This window comes from Rhipicephalus sanguineus, chromosome 4 (genome assembly GCF_013339695.2).
Source record: "Rhipicephalus sanguineus isolate Rsan-2018 chromosome 4, BIME_Rsan_1.4, whole genome shotgun sequence".
Lineage (NCBI taxonomy): Eukaryota > Metazoa > Arthropoda > Arachnida > Ixodida > Ixodidae > Rhipicephalus > Rhipicephalus sanguineus.
In genome coordinates this window covers 9380014-9401865 of record NC_051179.1, presented here as the reverse complement: position 1 = coordinate 9401865, position 21852 = coordinate 9380014, and the positions used below count along the sequence as shown (strand labels likewise).

The 21852-nt window shown below is 46.5% G+C and overlaps 1 protein-coding gene across 3 annotated transcripts in view; it reads right to left on the bottom strand.

Annotated features, from left to right (window-relative positions):
- The window catches only part of LOC119389346 (phosphorylase b kinase gamma catalytic chain, liver/testis isoform), a 69521-nt gene that overhangs the window by 23441 nt on the left and 24228 nt on the right, over positions 1 to 21852 (bottom strand). For all 3 annotated transcript variants that reach the window (XM_037656565.2, XM_037656567.2, XM_049414406.1), the window contains exons 6-10: positions 16939 to 17011; positions 12851 to 12941; positions 12185 to 12275; positions 12028 to 12057; positions 5133 to 5256 (exon numbers count right to left, since the gene is read on the bottom strand). In XM_037656565.2, coding sequence (XP_037512493.1) covers positions 5133 to 5256; positions 12028 to 12057; positions 12185 to 12275; positions 12851 to 12941; positions 16939 to 17011 — 409 coding nt within the window. The remainder of the gene's footprint in view (positions 1 to 5132; positions 5257 to 12027; positions 12058 to 12184; positions 12276 to 12850; positions 12942 to 16938; positions 17012 to 21852) is intronic.

The following is a 21852-nucleotide window of genomic DNA, read 5'->3' as shown; positions in this document are numbered from 1 at the left end:
GTAGCCCAAGTGCTATGGCTGCCATATCGGGAGTCGGTAAAAAAACACTTCGATGACAAGCAAACTTCTCGCAGCGTTTCTTGTGCCCTTTTGGTGTTCGCCCCTCACTTCACTTCCACTAATAGCCTGGGAAGAGCAGAAGGAAGTAGAGCTGTCGACGTTGCTTCTGTCGGATGATGCGACTATTCCTGTCTTCAAAATTTTCTCTAGTCCATAAACAGCACTTCTCACATCCATGACGTCATTGCAACCGGCAGTCCTCCTTAGAAATCCAAGCAATGATTCTATTGGATTGCTTGAGAATTTCCTTGCGAGTACAAACGTGAAGTCGCACTCATTCAGCAGAAACTGTACGCATTGCACGTTGGAAACTGTTGTGAAAACTAGGGCATGGTAGGTTTCCATGTTGAGAAAATTTTCGGGTGAGCTAGCTTCCTTTAGAATTTCGATGTACTCAAGAAAGACGAGCTCCAGCCAGTGAAGTCTGGGATATTCTGCGTCAGAAAACTGCCTGGTGTCAGGGTTGTTCTGGTAGATATGCTACTCACAGTTGCTCACATCCATTAGAACGAACTACCTGTGCACGTTCATCATAAACTCCACTGTAGGTGCAACATTCGCAAACTTGGTATAACATGTGTGCCCTGCTCGGTCCTTCAAGAAGCTCAGAGCAGCTGTTACAGGTGGTGAAAAAATTTGTATTGCTGCTCTTACACCCATCTTCTCAATGTTTGTCACATATACATGTTTTCTTCTGAGAAAACGGACTGGTTTGACCAAGGAGCCTTGCTGTATCCTGTATAGGTCCTTAAGGTAGACAGCAGATATTTCCTGCTGACCTCCAATTTGTTTTGACAAGAACTGGGAGAGAATGTTTTTGATTATGTGACTCTGATCAAAGGCTAAAAACAGGTGCCTTGAAGGATCAGCTAGGTGGCGTATCTTGGTTTGAAGATGCCCCTGTGACATCGTCTCCACTGCTGCAACGTTGACTTTGTGGTTGTCTGTTACTAGGCGTACAATTCTGAACTCCACCTCTTCTGTCTTCCTAATAACGTGCTGTACTGTCTTAGCAAGCAATGCCCCGGAACACCCCTTTGTAGAAAAGTGCCCCACTGGAATCTTGAAGCTTGCATGTAGTCCACACAGCAAGAAGCACAAGAGGGAATTTGCAAGCTGACCCTTATCAGGTGCTGGCAAAAGATGATTGAGGTCAGCACTCCAGTCAATGTCTCCAAGAAACACATCCCGTTGCTTGTAATACTCAAGCTTCTGCCAAATGCACATTTCATCTACCCCGAGGCTACATAGTTTTGATTGGGATGTTGTGAGACATTCCAGCTCTGCACTCAGCCTTCTCTTCACAAGTTCACTAAATCCAACCTCTCCTGATGAACTTCCAAGGCATTTCCTCAGAGTATTTTTCACGGAAAGGAGAGCAGGTTCTCAGTTCTCATATGCTCATCAGATTTTGCTGAGAGGTGGCTCAAAATAGTACATTGCTAATAGTTGTTTCTGACCATATAGGCCTCTTGGCCTTATAATTAATCACTTTATCCAAAATAATTTTGGCCTTCGTGCACACAGTCTTTGACGATGCGAAGAAATTCGCTGACGTGGCACTCCTCCTTCAATTGTTCAAGCTCCTTCTTGTACGCGTCAACCGTTGAGTGCAACCTCTCATTATGTGCCTCTAAGGCCTTTTCTTTCTCACGCCACTTTTTGCTCTGCAAGAAAGCCGCTGACAAACTTCGCTCGTTAGTCTGCGTGCCAAACGACCTTGTGGCGTATGCGGTCTGGCCGGGACGTAGCAGTCTCTCTGCGCTATTTGGATCAGGCCTCTCATCGGAATTTTCGCTGGCACAGGATGTGCAGCACTGTTGCATGAAGTCCTGAGAGGCGACGCTGCTGTTGTCAGACACGGGCACATCCACGCAATCAATAGATATTGAGTCCAACACATTCTGCTGTGTTGAGTGAGGTTTTCAGACGCGCCATTCGAAGCTAATTTCGCTGGTGAACATTCGCGTTTCCTTTTTGCAATGGTTCTCTCACCTCACGGCTTCGACGGTGCTGGCCTGAGGTAAGAAGGGTACTGTGGGAAAACACTGGGCACAGTACCTGGCTTCAGCATGCGTTTCTTGGTGTCTTCGCGAAAGTCCGCATCGAGAAAATGAAGGCTGCAGACAGCCAAGTAGTTGGATGTAGAATTTGGCTGCCAGTTCTTTCTTAATATGACTTTGAGCCATTGTTGGAGTGTTCCCAAGCCATTGTTCCCGGATGTATCTCGTGGAACAAAACGCCAGGCTGCTTCTTGCGCTGGCTCGAGGTGCAAAAGGGTACGCAGCAGTATCACATGGCTGGCTTTCAGCTCCAGTTATTAGATCGAGCTTTATAAAGTATCTATAAACGTTGGTGCAGCCAATGAAGCGCCACAGCTGACATGATTCACAGGCTTTAGAAACGTTCGCTTTGAGGCAGCGGCATGCAAAGTTTGGCGCAGAAACTCACATTGCTACCATATATATTGCCGATTATAAGTTGACGTTTTTTTTCATAAAATGACCTTCCAAAGTTCGGGGGTCGACCTATAATCGGAGTCAACCTATACGCGGAATCGTAACGTCGACTTATCTGTGGGGTCTGACGAAAGGTTATCATCCTCTGATTTCCTGCTATTCGACGCATCGATAACATCAGCTGCAGAGGCAGCGCTGCCTCTGCGGCTGCAGCTATCTCCCAACGCGCGCGCGCCGCTTCCAGAGCCGGACATTTTTGCGATCTGCCACGACAATCGCGACACTATAGCGAAACCACGCGAGGCGAAACTACGGAGCACGTTTAAAAATCACCGCCGTGCGGCATTAATGCGAACTGCTTGGGAAACACGGTCTCGAAAGCAGCATTTCAAACCTTTGATAGAGGGCGAACGATGCTCTATGAATAAAGAGGAATACCTTGCGATGCACCCTGCAGTTTTGTTTTCATAGAATAGAAACGATTCGTTGACAAACCATCGGCGTCTGTGTGGGCTGGCAACACTTCGCGGGGAACTAAACCACATGACCAGTCGCATGCACCCACAAGCGTCTTCGCGTCTTTTTGCACTCACGCCTGTTCGCCATTTCTGCATTTCGCTTCGCTTGCGAGCAGTGGTCTGCGCGATTTGCGACGCTGCCAAACGGACGCCTAGGTGCCACCGTTACGCCGGCAACAGTACAGTGCTGCTTTCAAGAGGCAAGCGATCCTCTTCGCAGAGTCGGAAAGCAACGTTGAAGCAGGGCGCAAGTTTGATGTGTCAGAAAAGCACGTGAGGGAATGGAGAAAACAAAGGACCAAGATCTTCGCGTGCGCTGCTACACGCCGTTCCTTTCGCAGACCAAAGTCTGGACGATACCCTGCCGTTGAGGAGGCGGTTCGAGATTGGGTTCACAACCACCGGCACCCGTTCCGACGGCGAGCAGCAGCAGTGGCTCACACGATGGCAGTGACGGTGACTGCGTCCTTCTCTCAAGCGACAACGAGTCGTAAGCAATGTTTCACGGGCAAATAAATGTTTCTTTGCATCACTCCCTCTTCTGTAAAACTTATTGGTGAGCTATGGCCGCAGCATGAGTCTGTGTTCGGAGTCAACTTTTTTTTCCCCTAGAAGGGGTTGCAAGTTGGGGGGTCGACTTATAATCGGCAATATACGGTAATAAAAAGTTATTAAAGTTACTTTTATTGGACTGTAATGAATTGGTTTTCAACCTGGTCAAATGGTTGCATGTTCTGTTCTGGAGCTCCACCCAAACTGCACCAAAAGCTTCCAAACCATAACTGCATCAAAAAAAGACTTTTGGTTTGACATTCTGGTCATCATTTATCATGCGACAGGCGAACTACTAGTGACTAATTAACACTGTCCCAATCTCTCTGAGCCTTTTGTGGTAGGTGGTAGAAATTGAGCATATGCAACATTGCAAAAGGATGTGCTGTCATGGTACATGCACATTTATTGGTCCCTTATGGGAAATGCTTACACACAGACAAAAGAAGAATGACGACAACAGACAAGCGACTAGCTTCAAATCTACTGGCAAGTTGACCGACTGGAAAAAGCTGGGTACCCAAGGCACGTGGTTGTGTCTTTTGCCGAGGCTATGCTTAAATGTACAAAGTCCCATCAGTGCAAGGCTGAGCTGGGAAATGCCGCTTCTGAGAGCAGAAGAAAGAAAATGGCTGTGTTACCATACATTCACAGTGTGTCACACAACCTCAACCAAGTTGCTATACGTGTTAATCTGCGTGTAGTGTTTAGTGTGCCTCACAAGCTATCCCGGCTCGCCATAAAAACCACTTGGCTATAGTGAGAGCAAGGGTGCCAGGTGAAACGCGATACATTGCACGCGCTGAGTGCATTGTCTACATGATTCCCCTAATGTGCGGAAATGGAAGCATTGTGTCCGTCAAACTGGAAGGTGTGCGAACATAATAATGTTCGCCAGATCAACAGCAGGCACTTGGCCCTTCACTATAGCACGCAAAGCATTGCAGACTGCAGGTGGCACTGGTTTCCAGCTAATGCACAAAATATATGAGACCAATGAGATTGCCAGATTGGTTGCACAGTGTGCAAGTCTGCCATCTGTTGCAATGACTGAATAAGAACTTGATTTTTTGTGCCCTGTGCATGACAACCCATAGGAGGTGTAGCCTAATAGTATATATTTTTGTCATCTTCCGATTCTTCGTTTTTCGTTTTTCATGATGTCACATCTCCTTTCTGCAATCAATTTCAGTTGTCATTATTCTGCACTGCAAGCCTTTAGCACAAACTGCCAGCACACCCAAAGAACTAGCCTCCCTTACAGGAGGAGATTAAGACATTGCAGAGCCTGGCAATGGTGCAACACACTATATATCCAAAAGTCTCCTGTGCTTTCTCTTCCATTTCTTTCCTACGAAACTATGTGCTGCATCTGCAAAGGAAACTGTTTGCCCTTGCAGAAATATAAAGGGCTTATACTTATATTCCGCTATAAGTAAACGCAAGTGAGAAAAACAACAACAAAAAAAAGACAAGTGCAACAACAAAGAGAATTTAATTATTCAGTGAGAAGCAACTTCAGCAGAAAAAAAATGTTTCTCACCAGGTCTTTAGGGGCTTCAGTGATGTCATCCCACTCTGGGCTACAAAACTCATATTTTCCTTCCATAATGTTGCGAAGCATTACCATCTGCTTCCTGTGCCAGAATGGTGGGAAGCCCACTAGCCTGGAAGCACACAAAGTAATCATCAGCTTTGTATTTTCAAGTATTTAGCCGAGTAGAGCACCAAGTTGGGCTAGTTGGTGTAACTTTATCCTAAAATGGTTAACCTGCACTAGAAACATGGGCAACAGAAGACAAGAAGCCAACACATGTGCAGTTTTTTGGGTTTTTTTTTCAGACTCGCAACTGAATTTTATTGAAAGATGGCATATATAGAGTGAACATAAAAGACAACACGAGCTAATTGCTCAAACAAGGTCACATGAACGCTTCAATCACAATCTGGCGTTGAGATATTGCACCTTACAATCCTGCGCACGTGTTGACTTCTTGCCTTCTGTTGTCCATGTTTCTAGCACAGTTAAACCACACTAAGATGTATTTAGCTAAGCTTAGGAAAACCAATGTTGATGAGACCATAAAGAGAACATTACAGGGGTCATGCACCACTTTTCCAAGTAATCGTCGAATGACCTCAGTATTGGAGTTTATTGCCTCACGAAGCGATTGCTGAAAAAATTTCTCGAATCTGTAAAGAAAGAACGCAGTCACAGGGGTTCGTTGTGTGCTTTAAGTGTGGCTCACTACGTAATGTTAGCAGATTATGGAGCGCAGCGCCGGCACGTGGTGGCACCCTATGGCAAGAAGCGCATCCAATCCAAACGCCGCTCTTGAGTTACGTTGGCTATCGGCGAATAGCATGCTATCTGCTGTTCGACGTCAAACAGCAGGCGCTGGCAGCTCCAAAAAGAGTGAGCACAGGCTTCTGTATGAAAAGAAGACACCTGAGAAAATGGCAACTTCGTGCTCTGCTTGTAAACTCTGCGTGCTGCATACGACTGCAAGATTTGGCTGAAATGTTCATAGCACTGAAAGAATAAGCGCTAAAATTGACGAGCACAAAAAGGAGAACAGACAAAGGACTGGCGCTTTTTTTGCTCGTCAATTTTAGCGCTTACCGTATAAACGCGTGTAAGGGCCGCACTTTTTTTTTTCAAGAAATGAGGGCCAATTTTCAGGGTGGGGCCCATACACGCGACATTTTTTTTTTTAAGTAAAAACGCACTATTTAGCGAACGAAGAGCGTTTATTGCAGTATACGACATTTCTTGCGACATACGTGCTCAATCGTCGTCACTCGACGAGTCCTCAGACTCGGAGTCCGAGATGGTGTGCTGCGAAGCACCGTCACCCCACAAGCAGTCATCTTCAGCGCCATCCAAGCTGGTAGATATCCCGGTGACTTTAAAACTTCTGGACACAATGTCCGTCGACACCGAGCTCCACGCAGATAAGATCCACCCAAGTACAGTCGCCAAGGCTAGTCCCTTCACACGCAGCATGTCTGTTGTGAGTGCAAGACCATCGTTCCGCACTTCAGTCACATAGCGGAGCAACTCTTCTTCCAAATCGGGAAACTTGCACTGCTTTCCTCGGATGCGCGCTTATTGCTGTTGGTGTTTCGCAAGGCTTCTTTTTGAGCGCACCAACGTCGAACACACTTCTCAACGTTGAATTCTCTGCCGGCGGCACGTTTCCGATGCTCGAGAGCATACTCGCTCACCTTCAACTTACAGCCAGCCGTGTAGCTATTCAGGTACTTGCCCATCTTGCCAAAACGTGAACGCCGTGTAGAAAACAACCTAGCACGAAGGTCATCGAACAGTGCAGAAAACTACCGCAAATGGCTGGCTGAACTGCACAAACCGAACAACACGAACGCGAACAACACTACAGTAAACAACACGAACCAAAGTTGGTGATGCTAACGCCGATATGAATAGCGCCGATAGCGCGTTTGTAAAGAAATGTGAGAAGCTAAAGATAAAATCCTGCTTTAACCTTTAGTTGGCGGGTCTATGAACACTAATGAAAAAGCTAAAATTTTTAGCCCACTTCACGAACATCTTAACACGAATAAAGTGTGCTACGCTGCAGTGTTACCCCGAAACGGGCACCACGCTCGTCAACTGTGGAAATTTGACCAGACTGACCATACTCATCTAGCGCGCTTAGCGCACCTTGCACCCTGGTGCATGACCTCATCTGGCGACGACTGCCTTGGCAACTATGAATTGTGGTGCGACATGGCATCGGCAATCCAACGCGAGTGTGTACCATCGTGCACCCGAACGTCCAAGCGAAGGCACCGCCCGTGGATCACCCCAGAGATCATGAAGGCAGCAAGACAAAAACGATTGCTGTTTCGGAAGGCCTCCCGAACACAGTGCCCCATCACTTTCCAACTGGCGAAGGCCCACCAGCGCTCCCTCAAGGCAGCGATCCACGTAGAGCATCAGCGCTACACCACCAGGCTAGCCGAGAAAGCTACGGAGAACCCCAAGGTGTTCTGGTCTTACGTGAATAGTCTTCGGTCATCACGTCACCGCCCCAGCTTCAACGTCCAGGGAAAGCTTGTTGACCACCCTGCGGAAGTCTCTGCTCTCTTTGCTGAACAATTTTCTTCCATCTATGTTCAAGCCCCGCCGATGACAGCGAACTGCTCGAAAAATTCTCTCCACGTGATCAAGGCACGCATCCAACTCAGCTTCCCGACGACTCGCGTGATGACTCACTCCTTCTCTCAGCTACTTTTTCACCGGAAGCACTGTCCTCAGCCATCTCCAAAATCAATCCATCTCCCAGCCCCGGTCCCGATGGCATGGCGCCCACCTTCTTTCGACTGCTTGCGCCCCAAGTGCTTGTATCCCTGTGCACTGTGTTCCAATCCCTACTTGACCATGGGACTGTGCCTGCCTCTTGGAAACGTGCCCTGGTTACCCCTGTTCACAAAGGGAAATCCAAGCCCTCTAACGATCCCAAGAACTATCGTCCAGTCTCCATTACGTCGATCATATGCCGCACATTTGAACGTGTTCTGAACAGCCAACTCCTTGACTTTCTCGAGCGGAGAAAGTTTTTTCCTGCCTCGCAGCATGGCTTTCGCCGTGACCGCAGCTGCGACACAGCCCTGGCTACCCTGAACCAAATCGTAAGTCACAATCTTGACAACCGCGTAGAAACCGACTTCATTCAGCTCGACCTGAGCAACGCCTTCGACACCCTCAACATTTCCCTCTTGCTGGACAAGGCGAAGGAAGCAGGCATTCGTGGATGCCTGCTCGAGTGGCTGGCCAACTTCCTGATCGGGCGCAGCCAACGTGTCTTATATTGTGGCGCCCACTCGAAGAGGATACCTGTGCCCTCAGGAGTGCCTCAGGGTTCTGTCCTTGCGCCGACCCTCTTCCTGATGTACATCAACAACATGCCCCAGGACAACCGCTTCCCCCTTGTGCAGTACACGGACGACACGTCCATCCTTGCCCCTATCCTTTGTCCCTCCACAAGTGAGGATCTCCAGGAGTACCTAATGGTGATCGACTCCTGGATCATCTCCAACCACCTGAAGCTGTCGCCCGATAAATGCAGTGTAATGAAGTTCTCGAGTGCTCGCCTGCCTGCCAAGCCCTCATACACTATGCGCGGTATCCCTCTTCCCACGGAGGATTCACTGAAAATCTTAGGTGTGACGTTCACCAGCACTCTGGACTTCAGCCTTCAGGTTGCAAGCGTCGTTGCTAAGGCTCGCCGCGTCCTCGGCTTCGTGTCCAGAGTCTCTAAACTATGCGGTCCCGCTACATTTGCCCTTCTGTACACATCACTCGTGCTACCTATCCTTGAATATGGCTGCGCCGTATGGTCACCCAACCAACAGCACCTTATCGCCCGCATCGAAAGCGTACAAAGAAGAGCCTCGCGCATCCTCTACGCACGCTCCATAAAGTCTCCGCCGGCGGACTACGCTACCCGCCTGAAGATGGCCAAGTGGCGTCCTCTGCGACAACGTCGTGCTGTGACCCAAATGCGCCTGCTCTGTCGTCTACTCGATGGCTCCCTGGCGGACACCCCCTTATCGTCAGCAGTACGTGTGAATAAACGCTTGGGTCAGCCGGAGCCTCTGCATACACGAACTAAGCATCACGGCTCCTCCGCCATCCCAGCCGCCGTACGCGAGTTCCTCACTCTTCCCATGAGTGTTCGCGCACCTCCCCCTCGCACCAGCGAAGACTCCAAACATCTCTGCTCTATGCACAGTCGCCATTTGTCCAGCGATTCGTGATGACCTCACCCTCCCCCCCCCCCCCGTTTTTTTTCTTCCTTCTTTCTTTCGTTTTTTTTTCTCTCTCTCTTTCTTGCCTTCCGGTGACGGGCTAGCAGACGCACGCGCGTAAGGGTCTTTCCTTTCTGTCTAGCCTCGCACGCCACCGGAGGGCTCACATTGTTGTGCAAATAAAAATTATTATTATTATTATTATTATTATTATATATATATATATTGGTGACGATGACGATGGTTGCGTTTCCTTGCGCCATCTATCGACTATGCCTAGAAGCTCACGCGCGCGCGCATTTTGAATCCGTATTGGTTGAGGAAAGTGTGGGTGCGGCCCTTACGCGGATTTTTTTTTTTTTTAGAATATGCACTTCAAAAAAACGGGGTGCGGCCCTTACACGGGTGCGGCCCTTATACGCGTTTATACGGTATTCTTTCAGTGTTCATGGATAACCAACTAGCCCAAAAGTCTGTTCTGCTAATGTTCATAGCAGTGTCTGCTATCTGCAGGATGTGTTTTCTCATTAAGCCCGACGGGTGCTGCATGACCCCTTTAAAGTTAAAGGGTCCCTAAACCACCCAGAGGTCGAACTTTAGATGTGGTGTTGCAGTTCTGCACGAGTCTTCAACAAACACACAGCTGCGAATTTTTCGAAACGGTGCCTCAATAGCGGAGCTATTCCACACATTTGATGATCCACAAGGGGCCACCATTCGCTTCACTCTTTGCTTCGCAAAGCTTTGTTCATCGGCTTGTCTCTCCTTTGGGCAAGTGCTCTTTCTCGCCACACACCGAGGAAAAGCGGCGAGCGCGCATACCTGCACGCAGACGAACAGGTTCTTTTTGTAGATGACATGAGCAGACGGCAATGTTGAAGTCACAGCAAACGCTGAGGGGCTGAGGATTTCCGAAAGGCCCGGAGAGGACAAGGGATTGCTTCTTGAACTTTTTTTGGGCGCCCGCGCCTCGTAGCGCTGCCATGTATGGCACTGTTCATCGTGATGGCATTCTGAACTCAATGCACGCGTTGACTTGAAATGTTAAAAAATTACCGGAGGTGGTTTAGGGGCCCTTTAATAACACTCTCCAAATGAGGTTTTGGGCAAACCACGCTGCACATAGAATAGATAGATCGACACTATGTGTATTCAACACTCTGAGGAAGGACAAAAATGGGTAGAATGATGAGTTTCAGAGCTTGAGAGAGGCATTTACTTGGCAGTTGGCTTAACTAGGTTTCGGAAATCAGGACGATTTGACAATAGATGGAGGGCACCCTCCATCTAATATCAAGGCCTGTGACAAGTGTCTGCCAACTCTGCCACACGTTTGTCAAAGCACCGAAAGCATACATAAGAGCCTCAGTCCTTCTCACCCCTGAAGCCAGTCAGGCCTCGGAATGTCGGGAATTTAAAATTCCCTTCAAATACATTCACTGCTGCACCCTTTCGTTGACCAGCGGACCACGTGAAACTGCACTTTCCGATACACTTTAGCTGACAGTTCATCTTCTCAGCCCTCACACCATGGTTAGCCTGTCTGCTTTTCATCATGTTTTCTCTCTCTCCTAGCTTTGTAACTACAGCTTCACTGAAAAAGCACACTATGGTTTTGGCAATGAAGCAGTGCAGCAGGAGGCAGAATATGCACAAGGCACACAAAAATGACTTAGGGGGCACACCGCGCTGGAGAACTTTCTTTTAAATTCTTTATCGATTTAGGTGAAACTCTCCGAGTTTATGTATATTTGTGTGCTGACTTCAAATATGCAATTATTTTTCTAGTATGTAGTTTTTAATGTAGTTTTTAAAATATCATCCATTTCATGTGCCATTTTGGGAGCTACAGTTTGCCTAGACTGCGAGAGTTACAAAGTAAATAAGCACATCAAAATGAACTGGAATAAGAGCTCAGTGCAAGAAAACAAGAATAGACGATCTAAACCCATTTGAACAAAGGTTATGGTATGTTGAGCATCCGTGACTGAAATCCCAGCTTGTCCTAGACTTGTTTGTGAATATTCAACTTTTGTTCAAATGGGTTTACAACATCCATTCTTGTTTTCTTGCATTCAGCTCTCATTTCAGGTCATTTTGATGTGCTTATTTACTTTGATATTCTCGAAGTTTAGGCAAACTTTTGCTCCCAAAAAACATAAAATGTTTGGTATTTCCAAAGCTACTAGAAAAATAATTGCATATTTAAAATCTGCACACAAATACACATAAACTCAGCAAGCTGTATCTCAATTGATGAAGAATAAAGAAATTTTTTTCAGGACTTATGTCCCCCCTTAGCTTGCATCAGTCCGAAAACGTAGGACCTCTAGTGTTAAAACATGACAACACTACAGGTAGAAAACATGCACCGAATCTAGCAATCGATAGGCTTTCATCTGTTGAGGGAAGTGCTGCAGTAATTCACAATGGTTTTGCAAAGTGCTTGTCTGTCCCTGCACCACTTCAACAGGCTGGCACCACCTACTCATGCATGACAATAGGAGGCATGCATTAAAGATTCCAATTCACAGCACCAAATTCACTTTTTTTCTTGTAGACACGAAGGTGCCCAAATGTCAAATTCCCTGGCTGCTATTACACTGCAACAGTTGCAAATTGTGCCATCAAGAACGGTAACAGTTAACTTTTATCATACTTACAGCGTATACATGATGACTCCACAAGCCCAGCTGAAAACAGAAGAGACAGCTCATAAGATCTGTTCGTAGTGCAGGCTCTTGATAATTACTGATGTGAAGCCAGCATGAGAAGACGCATGACAACAAAAGAGGATTTGTAATGTGCTTCAATACATACATGTCAACCTGCTTGTCATAACCCTCTGAACTTTCATACATTGATGCCTTCAGCAGCTCAGGTGCCAGGTAACCAGGTGTACCACAGAGCTCTGCAGGATCAACAGGTGCATGTTTTACTTAAATGAAATATACCTTGCATCTTTTAGTGAAATGTCAGTGTTATAGATCATCCAACACTTTGGCCTTTCACTTCTCCCCTGGCATGCACACCCTTCCTTCGGCCCTCTGACAATGTCAAGTAAGCTGTTCGACACCCTTTGCAACTGTCACATTCAATCTATGTTTACACGCTGTGCCTTACACTCACAACTTGACCTCTTCCCCTGCATGACACTATGGTATGACATGAGCATTCCCGAAGCCCTCGCAATGAGGTAGCTGCTATCTGCACCAGCATGCTGCCACTGCATGTAAACTATCTGTCAAAACATCTTCAGTAAGGCATCCTTTTACGTAATTTTTTGTTTACACTTGTTCTCATGGTGGTTTTCACGGCAATTTTTAATGCGAGTAATGTGCCAAAGTGCAGTCACTTTGTTATGACTGTAGGCTCACACCAGTTTGAACACATTCGCACAAACACATTTGTGCAAATGCAGTGTGTTTGATGACATTTAACTGTGTACATGAAAGTTTATTTTATGAATTTCTACTCAATGCATACCTGTTAAGGTTTCACTTTCTGCTAGTTGGGTGGCAAAGCCGAAGTCAGTGACCTTGACATTTAAATCATCATCCAAAAGGATGTTTTCTGGCTGCAAAAGAAAGCTTAAGCATCAGAGCAAGGCAAAAAAGAAAAAGAAAACGGGCTATATTATATAGAAACTTAAATTGAATGCAGAGATGGCAACAAGTTCTGCTACAAGCACTGCATTAAATATGCCAATCAGTTCTTTGGAAGCGTGCAAGGTGAAGGAATGTTCATGAAGAAAAATTGTAATTCACCCATCTGTAACATTTTGCTACAAAGAGCATCCATAAAGATTTCTCAGAAGGAAAGTTTGAGAGAGAATTCGTGCCATCGACACTGAGTACTCCAGAACGGCATTACTCCCATGTTTGAACTTGACACATGGACAAATTTTTCATCAACTAAAAAGCCTTGTTTCAGAGAGATTTCCTTCATAGCTTTGTGCTACAAATGGGTGGATGAACATTTCTCTCTGTCATGTCTTTTTGCATTTGGCTATGCATTATAAGAAACAATAAATTTTAGTCTCTTGGGGCAACAAAACTTTGCATCTGGTGAAAGATAAAAAAAAGGTGTATACTTTATGTTTCCGATTTTCCTGATAATTTTGTATGTTGTGCACATATAACTGCACAGCACGAAATCGCAGTTCGTTTTCAAATAAAAATTTTTTTCAACACAGGAAAATTCGACAAGTGTCGCCGGTTGACGACGACCATTTTACGAAGAGTGCGTTTTCGTGAATTCGCAACCATGCTGGCAGCTACTGAAGCTATATATTACAAATATCTTTCTTTTTAGCGAAAGTAGAAGTAAAGAGGAAATAGCTCTTATCATTCCATGGAATTCTGAGCAAATTATGTATTTTTAAAAATTCACGAAAAACGCTGCGTTTTTGAAAACCAGTCAAATTTGGGACGCTATGGCTCCTTCTGTGAACATCTTAGCTTGTTCATATTTTCAGTATGAATAGGCCTTTATGCGAATAATGAACCTCTGCATTTGTATTTCTCTAATAATTTTCAAAGTAATAAATTTTCATGCTCGAAACACCAAGAAGACAAAAGTGTTCCTCGATTCAAAAATCTATAATAAAAAAACCACAATCTCAATTTTGTTCAAAGTCCCCCAAAATGTTCTCAAAGGACTGCAGAATGACATTATGAAAAAACATGTTGCATCATTTTTATTAAAACAAAAGCAGAAAATGTCAAACATTGTGTTTCCAGAGCGTGGTGGCTACTGCACAAAGGACATCTCTACTAACAAGAAAATACAGTAACACGTCTTTTTTCTTCTCTGAGCTTCGCTAAACAACAGTAATGATCTATTGTCGGAAAGTGGGAACTGTTTGGAAAGAAAAAGACCGTTCCAATTAAATGCATTTGCGTGGTTTGCGACTTCACGCCAGTGTTAGACATCCCTCAGTCCACAGTAGGCACTTTCAGTTGTAGTGTCCTTTTCTTTCATCTATTTCAGTTGAGTATAATTCATATCTTGCATGCATTGTCTTTTCCCCAACGTATGAGTCATCTAACTCGTTTGTCGACCATTCTAGCTGTTTTTCATCAAGCGGGACTCCAGCTAAACTCCGAAAAGTGCAATTTCGGCCGGCAACAAATCACTGTGCTTGGTCATCTTGTAAGCGCTACTGGTGTACAACCTGACCCTGACAAGATTCGCGCTGTCAAGCTCTTCCCTCTGCCTTCTTCTACTAAAGCTGTTCGGGGTTTTGTTGGCTTATGCTCCTACTTCCGACGCTTTATACGCAATTTCGCCGCCATTGCCCGACCGCTCACTGACCTAAAGAAAGACATCCCCTTCTCGGGCCAGGACCAAGACGGCTGCGTTCTCGACGCTGATCAACTTGCTCACTACACCATCAATACTTGTCCACTTTGACCAGTCTGCGACTACGGAGGTTTGCACAGATGCCAGTGGGCATGGAATTGGCGCCGTCCTCGCCCAACACCAGGGGGGCCAAACACAGGTTATTGCATACACCAGCCACCCTCTCTCCACATCTGAGCGGAACTATTCGATCACGGAGCACGAATGTCTTGCGTTGGTCTGGGCTGTCGCAAAATTTCGCCCCTACTTGTATGGCCGTGAGTTCTCGGTTATTATCGACCACCACGCTCTCTGTTGGCTATCATCGCTCAAGGACCCAACTGGTCGCCTTGGTCGCTGGGCTCTACGTCTCCAGCAGTATGCCTTCGACGTAACTTACAAATCGGGCAGGCTGCACCAAGACGCCGATTGTCTCTCGCGTCATCCGGTGGACCCTGCTAGCCTCGCTGACCATGACAATGATTCTTGTGTACTCGCCATATCTGATTTGCGCGACATCAGCGCAGAACAGCGTCTGGATGCAACCCTCAAGATGGTCATCCACCAAGTCTCCTCGGGACGTTCCGACCCTTCCCTCCGCCAGTACGTCCTACGCAATGACATTCTGTATCGCCGCAGCATGAAGCCTGATGGTCCAGAATTTTCGTTAGTTATTCCCCGACACCTGCGTGCAACCATTCTTCAACATCTATATGATGCTCTGACTGCGGGACACCTGGGCGTTTCACACACCTATGACTGCGTGCGGCAGCGGTTCTTTTGGCCTGGCCTGTATCGTTCTGTGCACCGATATGTCACTGCTTGCGAGCACTGTCAGCGCTGCAAACGTCCTGCTCATCCTCAGGCTGGCCTGCTTAAACCTATTGACATTCCATCCGAACCATTCTACCGCGTCAGTCTCGACTTGCTCGGACCTTTTCCTACATCCGTGTCAGGTAACAAATGGACTGCTGTCCCAACTGACTATGCGACCAGGTATGCCATAACACGTGCCTTGCCAACTAGCTGCGCTACAGACATCGCGGACTTTCTGCTCAATGATGTCATTCTTCGACACGGTACTCCACGCCAGCTTCTTACGGATCGTGGCCGCTGCTTCCTCGCAAGAGTCATCGACAAAATCCTCCGTAGCTGCTCTACCAAACATCAACTTACTACAGCCTACCATCCGCAGACTAACAGACTTACCAAGTGCCTCAACCGAACTCTCACGGATATGTTGTCGATGTACGTCTCTGCTGACCACCGTGATTGGGACGCAACCCTACCCTATGTTACTTTTGCCTATAATTCGTTGAGGCATGACACCGCCGGCTATTCGCCGTTCTTTCTTCTGTACGGCCGCAACCCTATGTTAACCGGCACCGCGACGTCGACTACCCTCCTGACTCTCTTGTCCTACTTTGGACGCCGTATCGACGCGAAGGCTTGTGCGAGAAGCTTCTTCCTCGATACACAGGGCCCTACAAAGTTCTCCAGCAGGTCACTGATGTTGACTACCTCATCACTCTCGTCCATCCGCTCTCGTCTTCTGCTACACCACCTACTGATGTCGTTCATGTGTCGCACCTCAAACGCTACTACACTGCCAGTCCTGAATGACTTAGAAGGCGCCGTGACAGCGCTCCATCCGCCGGGGTTGATGTTACGAGGCACTGTAGATGAGCACGCCGCTGGAGACGAAGAGACAAGGAAGAAGCTGGAATGCCGCGCGAGATGTTGGCAGCTATTTGGTGGCACAGTTGCTTGTAAATATTGTAAATATACTCGCTGCTGTCTCTCTCGTGTATTCATCATCCCCGTGACAATACCATTTAGAAGCACTATGATTTCATTTCTAGCAAATGAAAGCGCTACATTTACTTTCCGAAGTTCCAATACTTGGTAAAATAGTAAAATTCCCGTGTGAATTGAATCTGGTAGCAAACACTACTAGAAAAATATTTGAAAGTTCGAATATTCGCACACCCCTATTGTGTGCCGCTGTTGCAGTACAGTAAAAGTTGCAGTCACCATAGGATACAATTATCACAGGAAACTGCGCTTCACTCAGTGACTTTTCGATTGAAATCTACTGCGGTTTAATGCAATGACGACTGCTTGGGTACGGCTTTAAGTGCCATGTAAAAAAAAGAAAAAGTAGTGCACCATGAAATCTTCACATGAAATGTCATATATATTTTATCACCTACACAGCAAACGCAACTCACTTTTAAGTCTCGATGCACAATGCCTTTTGAGTGTACAAACTCGACAGCTTCAAAAAGTTGCTTCATAATACTCCTATGGAGAAAAAGAGCAAGATGTACTGTGAAGCACCCCATACAATTCTCCTTTTCTCACCCAGCATGAAGTCTCTTTAAGCAAGCAACACAGGACTGCAAAACATTAAGACAAAGACTGCGCTAAAGTACACTAAAATATCAGTGCGTTCACACTTCCGTTACTACTGCAAAGTAAGGATTTGGCGAGACAAAAACATCTGAGAGTTCCAAGTAGCATCCTAATCACAGCTCTGCTATGTTAGCTTAGAGCAACGTGCATCAGAAATGACACACAAATATAAACAAGATACGCAAGTGTTGAATTAATGCTTTGATGCACTTTAATCGGTGTTTTCGATGCATGCTGCCATAAGCTATCATGACTAATCTGCTATGTGACTGCAGAAAGCTGCATTAAGCAGTTCACGAAGAATCAAAAAGTTCAGCAGCGAAGTCACAAAAATGGCATTCTGAAAGAAGCAACATGGAGGGGCTTTAATGTAGATAAGTGCTGTAGCTACCATATCATACTACTAGACTCATCCATGGAGAGGCCTCGGGTAGCCACATTTGTCCATCACTTTTTTTTCCTATGTGCACCCAGGCACTAAATTTCTGTCAAGGAACATGCTCATGCGTATACTCTCATGAATGCACTCGCATGGCATCCAACAGCTCTAGGCAGACACTGCGCTTGGCGCTTTCATGCTGCACTCTTTCTAATCGATGGGCAATGATCGAGCTACCTTGGCTAAAATAGCAACAGGGTGTGGTGGCGACCACCAACCTTTTTGATAGATCGAAGCTCAGGAGAATTAGGCTCAGGTGCGCAATTTTAGAACCGCTGCAATTCGATCTTTAGCTAATGAAGCCATTATCTTTATCTTTGTGAACTTCAAGTAGCAAAAAGTTCATTCAAATAAAATGAAATAGAAAATACTATTAGAAATATATTTGAAAATTCAACTATTTGTGCATCCTTACTTAAAACCAGGCAAAGCAAACGACTGACTTCCACCTTCGCAGAGCCACCTCACGCGGTGTACCACAGGGTTAAAAACCTGAAAGACATTCTTGTCAGAGTCAAAACAAACCCCGCCAAATTTGAGCCAGGGTGCTGCCCCGTGGAAAAGGGTTGCAAGGTATGCCCACACATGGTCACAACACGTGAATCAAAAGCATGCTTCTCAGATTTCAAATTCAACATCACCCAAAACCTTAATTGTGACTCCAGTAATGTGATATACACATTACATTGGAACGTCTGCGGGCAAGAATACAGAGGAGGCCAAACGGACACGCCATTTCGGCTGCGGTTCAATAATCACTGGTACCACGCCACTTCACTGCTGAAGCTACCCTTATCCAGGCATCTACGCTTGCCAAGTGCATATCAGCGTAACTCTCTTACAGTCCGGTTTCCAAAACACACGCGAGCGCGAAGGCATATTTTATTTTCAAGTTTAGAACATTAACAGCCGGCATCAACGAGGACCCTGGAAGACTCTCCTGCCTCCAAGAGATAAGCCAAAATGAATTTGGCAACACGGAATCATAATTGGGACCATGCTTGTTTCTTGATTGGCTCTTACATGTGCAGTGTCGTTTTCTTTCTTGCTTTTCTTTTCTTCTTTTTTTTGTTTATTGTTTTCTTTTCTCTACTTGTACAATGTAAAGTGCTTACACTCCCCTACCACTTGCAGGCTATTCACAAGGAGCGGGCGGAGATGAAAGGTGGAAAGCCGGCCCATTAAGGGGACACTCTTCCCTCACGTGCGGCGGCACAGGCTCATCCCACCCATCGCGGCGACAATTTTGGGTGGCCTGGCGCACGACGCAGACCGGCAAACACGAGGTCATGACCAGATGTGAACTTTCAATGCCTTTAGGCCATACACAGTTTTCTTCGTTTTTTCCTTTTTCTTCTTTTTCCTCGTCTTTTATGACTTCGACGGTCTTCTTCTCTTTTTCTTTGTCTTCTTTTTCTTTTTCTTTCTTCCTAATCTATCTGCCCCACTCTCTCTGAAATGTCGTTGAAGGCGAGATGGACGCGGCAAGAAGCAAGTTTGAACTTTGACGTCAGTTTAACTCATCCCCTGATGAAGGGAGGACCCCTCCCGAAACTGTTGGGAAATAAATATTTATACACTGTTGACAACGCCTTCGTCGTGCTATACCCATTACTTGAAAAGAACTGGCCCATTGAACCATTAATCCACACTTATATATATGGCATTTTTTTTTACTGACCAAAAATTTTTTTGCAACTGACAATATGGTTGGGCCTGCTCCAACCATTCTTTGGCAGTGTGCTCATGTCACCAAAATACCTCAATCCATATTTCGGCTAAAATCTGTATAGCCCACTATCGTCGGTATTCACGAGTAAAATTTGGATTTGGCTAGATTAGAAAATTTCATTTGGGATTGAATTCGCTCGTAAAAGAAGTCTAAATGGCAGCGAATGAACGAGGTAGCAATATTTTGCGCCGAAATTCACACGATCCTTGAGCTTCCGTCGGTGCCGTCCTTTGTTACATGGCTTTAATGCCAATGACTAGACTTGTAGAGCGTGTGGTCCTTCTAAGTAAAAGGTTCACCGTTCTGGACCGTCGGCAGCGTTTTCTTGCTCTTGGCATCTATCGAAGGCCCATGCTTCACCTCTTCTTCTTCTTAGCTCCTTTTATGCCGCGCCATGTGGGATGACTTCTTCTTCTTCAAGCAATAAAGCTGTGCCCAATGTCTTCATTTCAATTGTCTCCTATTTTAATTCCCTGCCTGCATCAATAACAAGCATCACTGACTCCATTCAACTTAAGAATATCCTTAAAACAATAATTACCTAATTACCCCCTTTATGTTTTGTTCAACAAATGATTTACTTTGCTTATTGCCCTCACCATGTAATAAAACTAAAATTATTGTTCATCATTTGCTTTTTTATGATGTTAGTTGTTAGGAGTATTCATCTTTGTACCTTAATATAGTGACTATATTTCTATGCCATTGGCTTTGTGTTCCTTGTTTTTATATTGTTGTGCATTGCCCTTCCCCTCTGAAATGTACCGTGTACCCTGAGGGTAAAATAAGTAAATAAATAAATAAACAAATAAATAAATAAATAAATAAATAAATAAATAAATAAATAAATAAATAAATAAATAAATAAATAAATATACCGTCTTGGAGCCAAAGAAGGACATGATACTGTTGCGCAAAACTCGAAAAGTAGCACTAAAAGACAGAAAGAAGTAGAAAAGTCGGCCTCTTACTCTTTATATTGCCACCTGGTGTTTTGAGCCAGCATGCCGTGGCAAGCCGAAAAGGCGAGGAAGACGAAGGCGAGGAGCGCTAGCCGTTGGACCGTGTCTGTCATTCGCGTCTTGCTGTTCCGGTGTTCTTGCCCTACAACGCCTATAAGTGCGTGACAAACTGGTGGTGGTGCTGGGTAATCTATGCACCGTACCCCTCCGAGTAGCAAGATCTCAAGCATCGTGCCGGTGGTTACTCCTGTGCACCGCGCCAGCAGAAGGATTCGAGGACAAGCTCCTGAGTTTGGACTGCTCCCAGACAACATGGCAGCTCCGACCATCCCAACCGACACCAACCAAACCGGTACGGAAGGCACAACGCCGCTTCATTGTACTTTGCTCAATCCTCGAACGCCAAATCCCTTCCATGGCGCTCCACATGAGGATGTGGAAGATTGGCTTGTGCACTACGACTTTGTTGCCGTGCACAACAAGTGGGACAACGCAGACAAGCTGCGACACGTCTATTTCAGCCTCATGGATGGCGCACGTGTTTGGTATGAGAACCGTGCAGGCATCTTGACATCATGGGAAGACTTCAAACGCAGGCTTCTTGAGACTTATGCCAACCCTGATCGTCGGGAGCGAGCCGAGCGTGATCTCCAGTCCCGCATACAAATGCCAAACGAAGGCGTTGCAATGTATGTCGAGGACATGACGCGTCTTTTCCGACGAGCCGACCCCAACATGGCAGAAGAGAAAAAGGTGCGGTACCTCATGCGCGGGGTGAAAGAGCAGCTGTTCGGTGGGCTTGTGCGCAGTCCGCCCAAGACTGTGTCAGAATTTCTTTCTGAAGCCGTGACCATCGAGAGCACTCTTCGGCACCGGGCCCCATCATACGAACGACAAGTCAACGCTGCCTCAACTACGGACTGCTTGGGAGCTTTCGGTGGCCACATGGATTTCTTCCGAGAGCTCATACGCTCAGTTATACGCGAAGAACTTCAGAAGCTGTCAGTACCCTCACCGCCCACTATCTCTTCTTTGTCCAGCGTTGTCCGAGATGAAGTCCAGCATGCCCTAAGAGAACCGTCTTTTATGAGAGAACCTCAGCCACCGAGTGACTTCCCCCGGATGTCGTATGCTCAAGCTTTGAGGCAACCGGTCACACCTGCAATGCCGCTTCACACCGCGGCCCCGGTCACACCTGCAATGCCGCTCCACACCGCGGCCCCAGCAATGCTGCAGACAGTCCAAGCGGTCCCGTATTACAACGACCATCGACTGACCCCGCGGAAATCAGACGTATGGCGTGCACCAGATCGACGTCCTCTCTGCTTCCACTGTGGCGAAGCTGGGCATGTATACCGACAGTGCACCTACCGGGAGCTTGGCCTACGCGGATTTTCGGCGAACTCACCGCGACCTAGGTTCGGCCAGCGGCCCCCTGAAATCGAAGACTACGTTGCGCAGCAGCGTGGATCCTCGTCATCCCTGCATCAACCTCGCTCCCCATCACCTCGACGGTTTTCCCCTAGTCGCCGTAGCTATTCGAGCGTGGTGCAGGGTCGGTCACCCAGCCCACGCCGGGAAAACTAACCACAGCGAC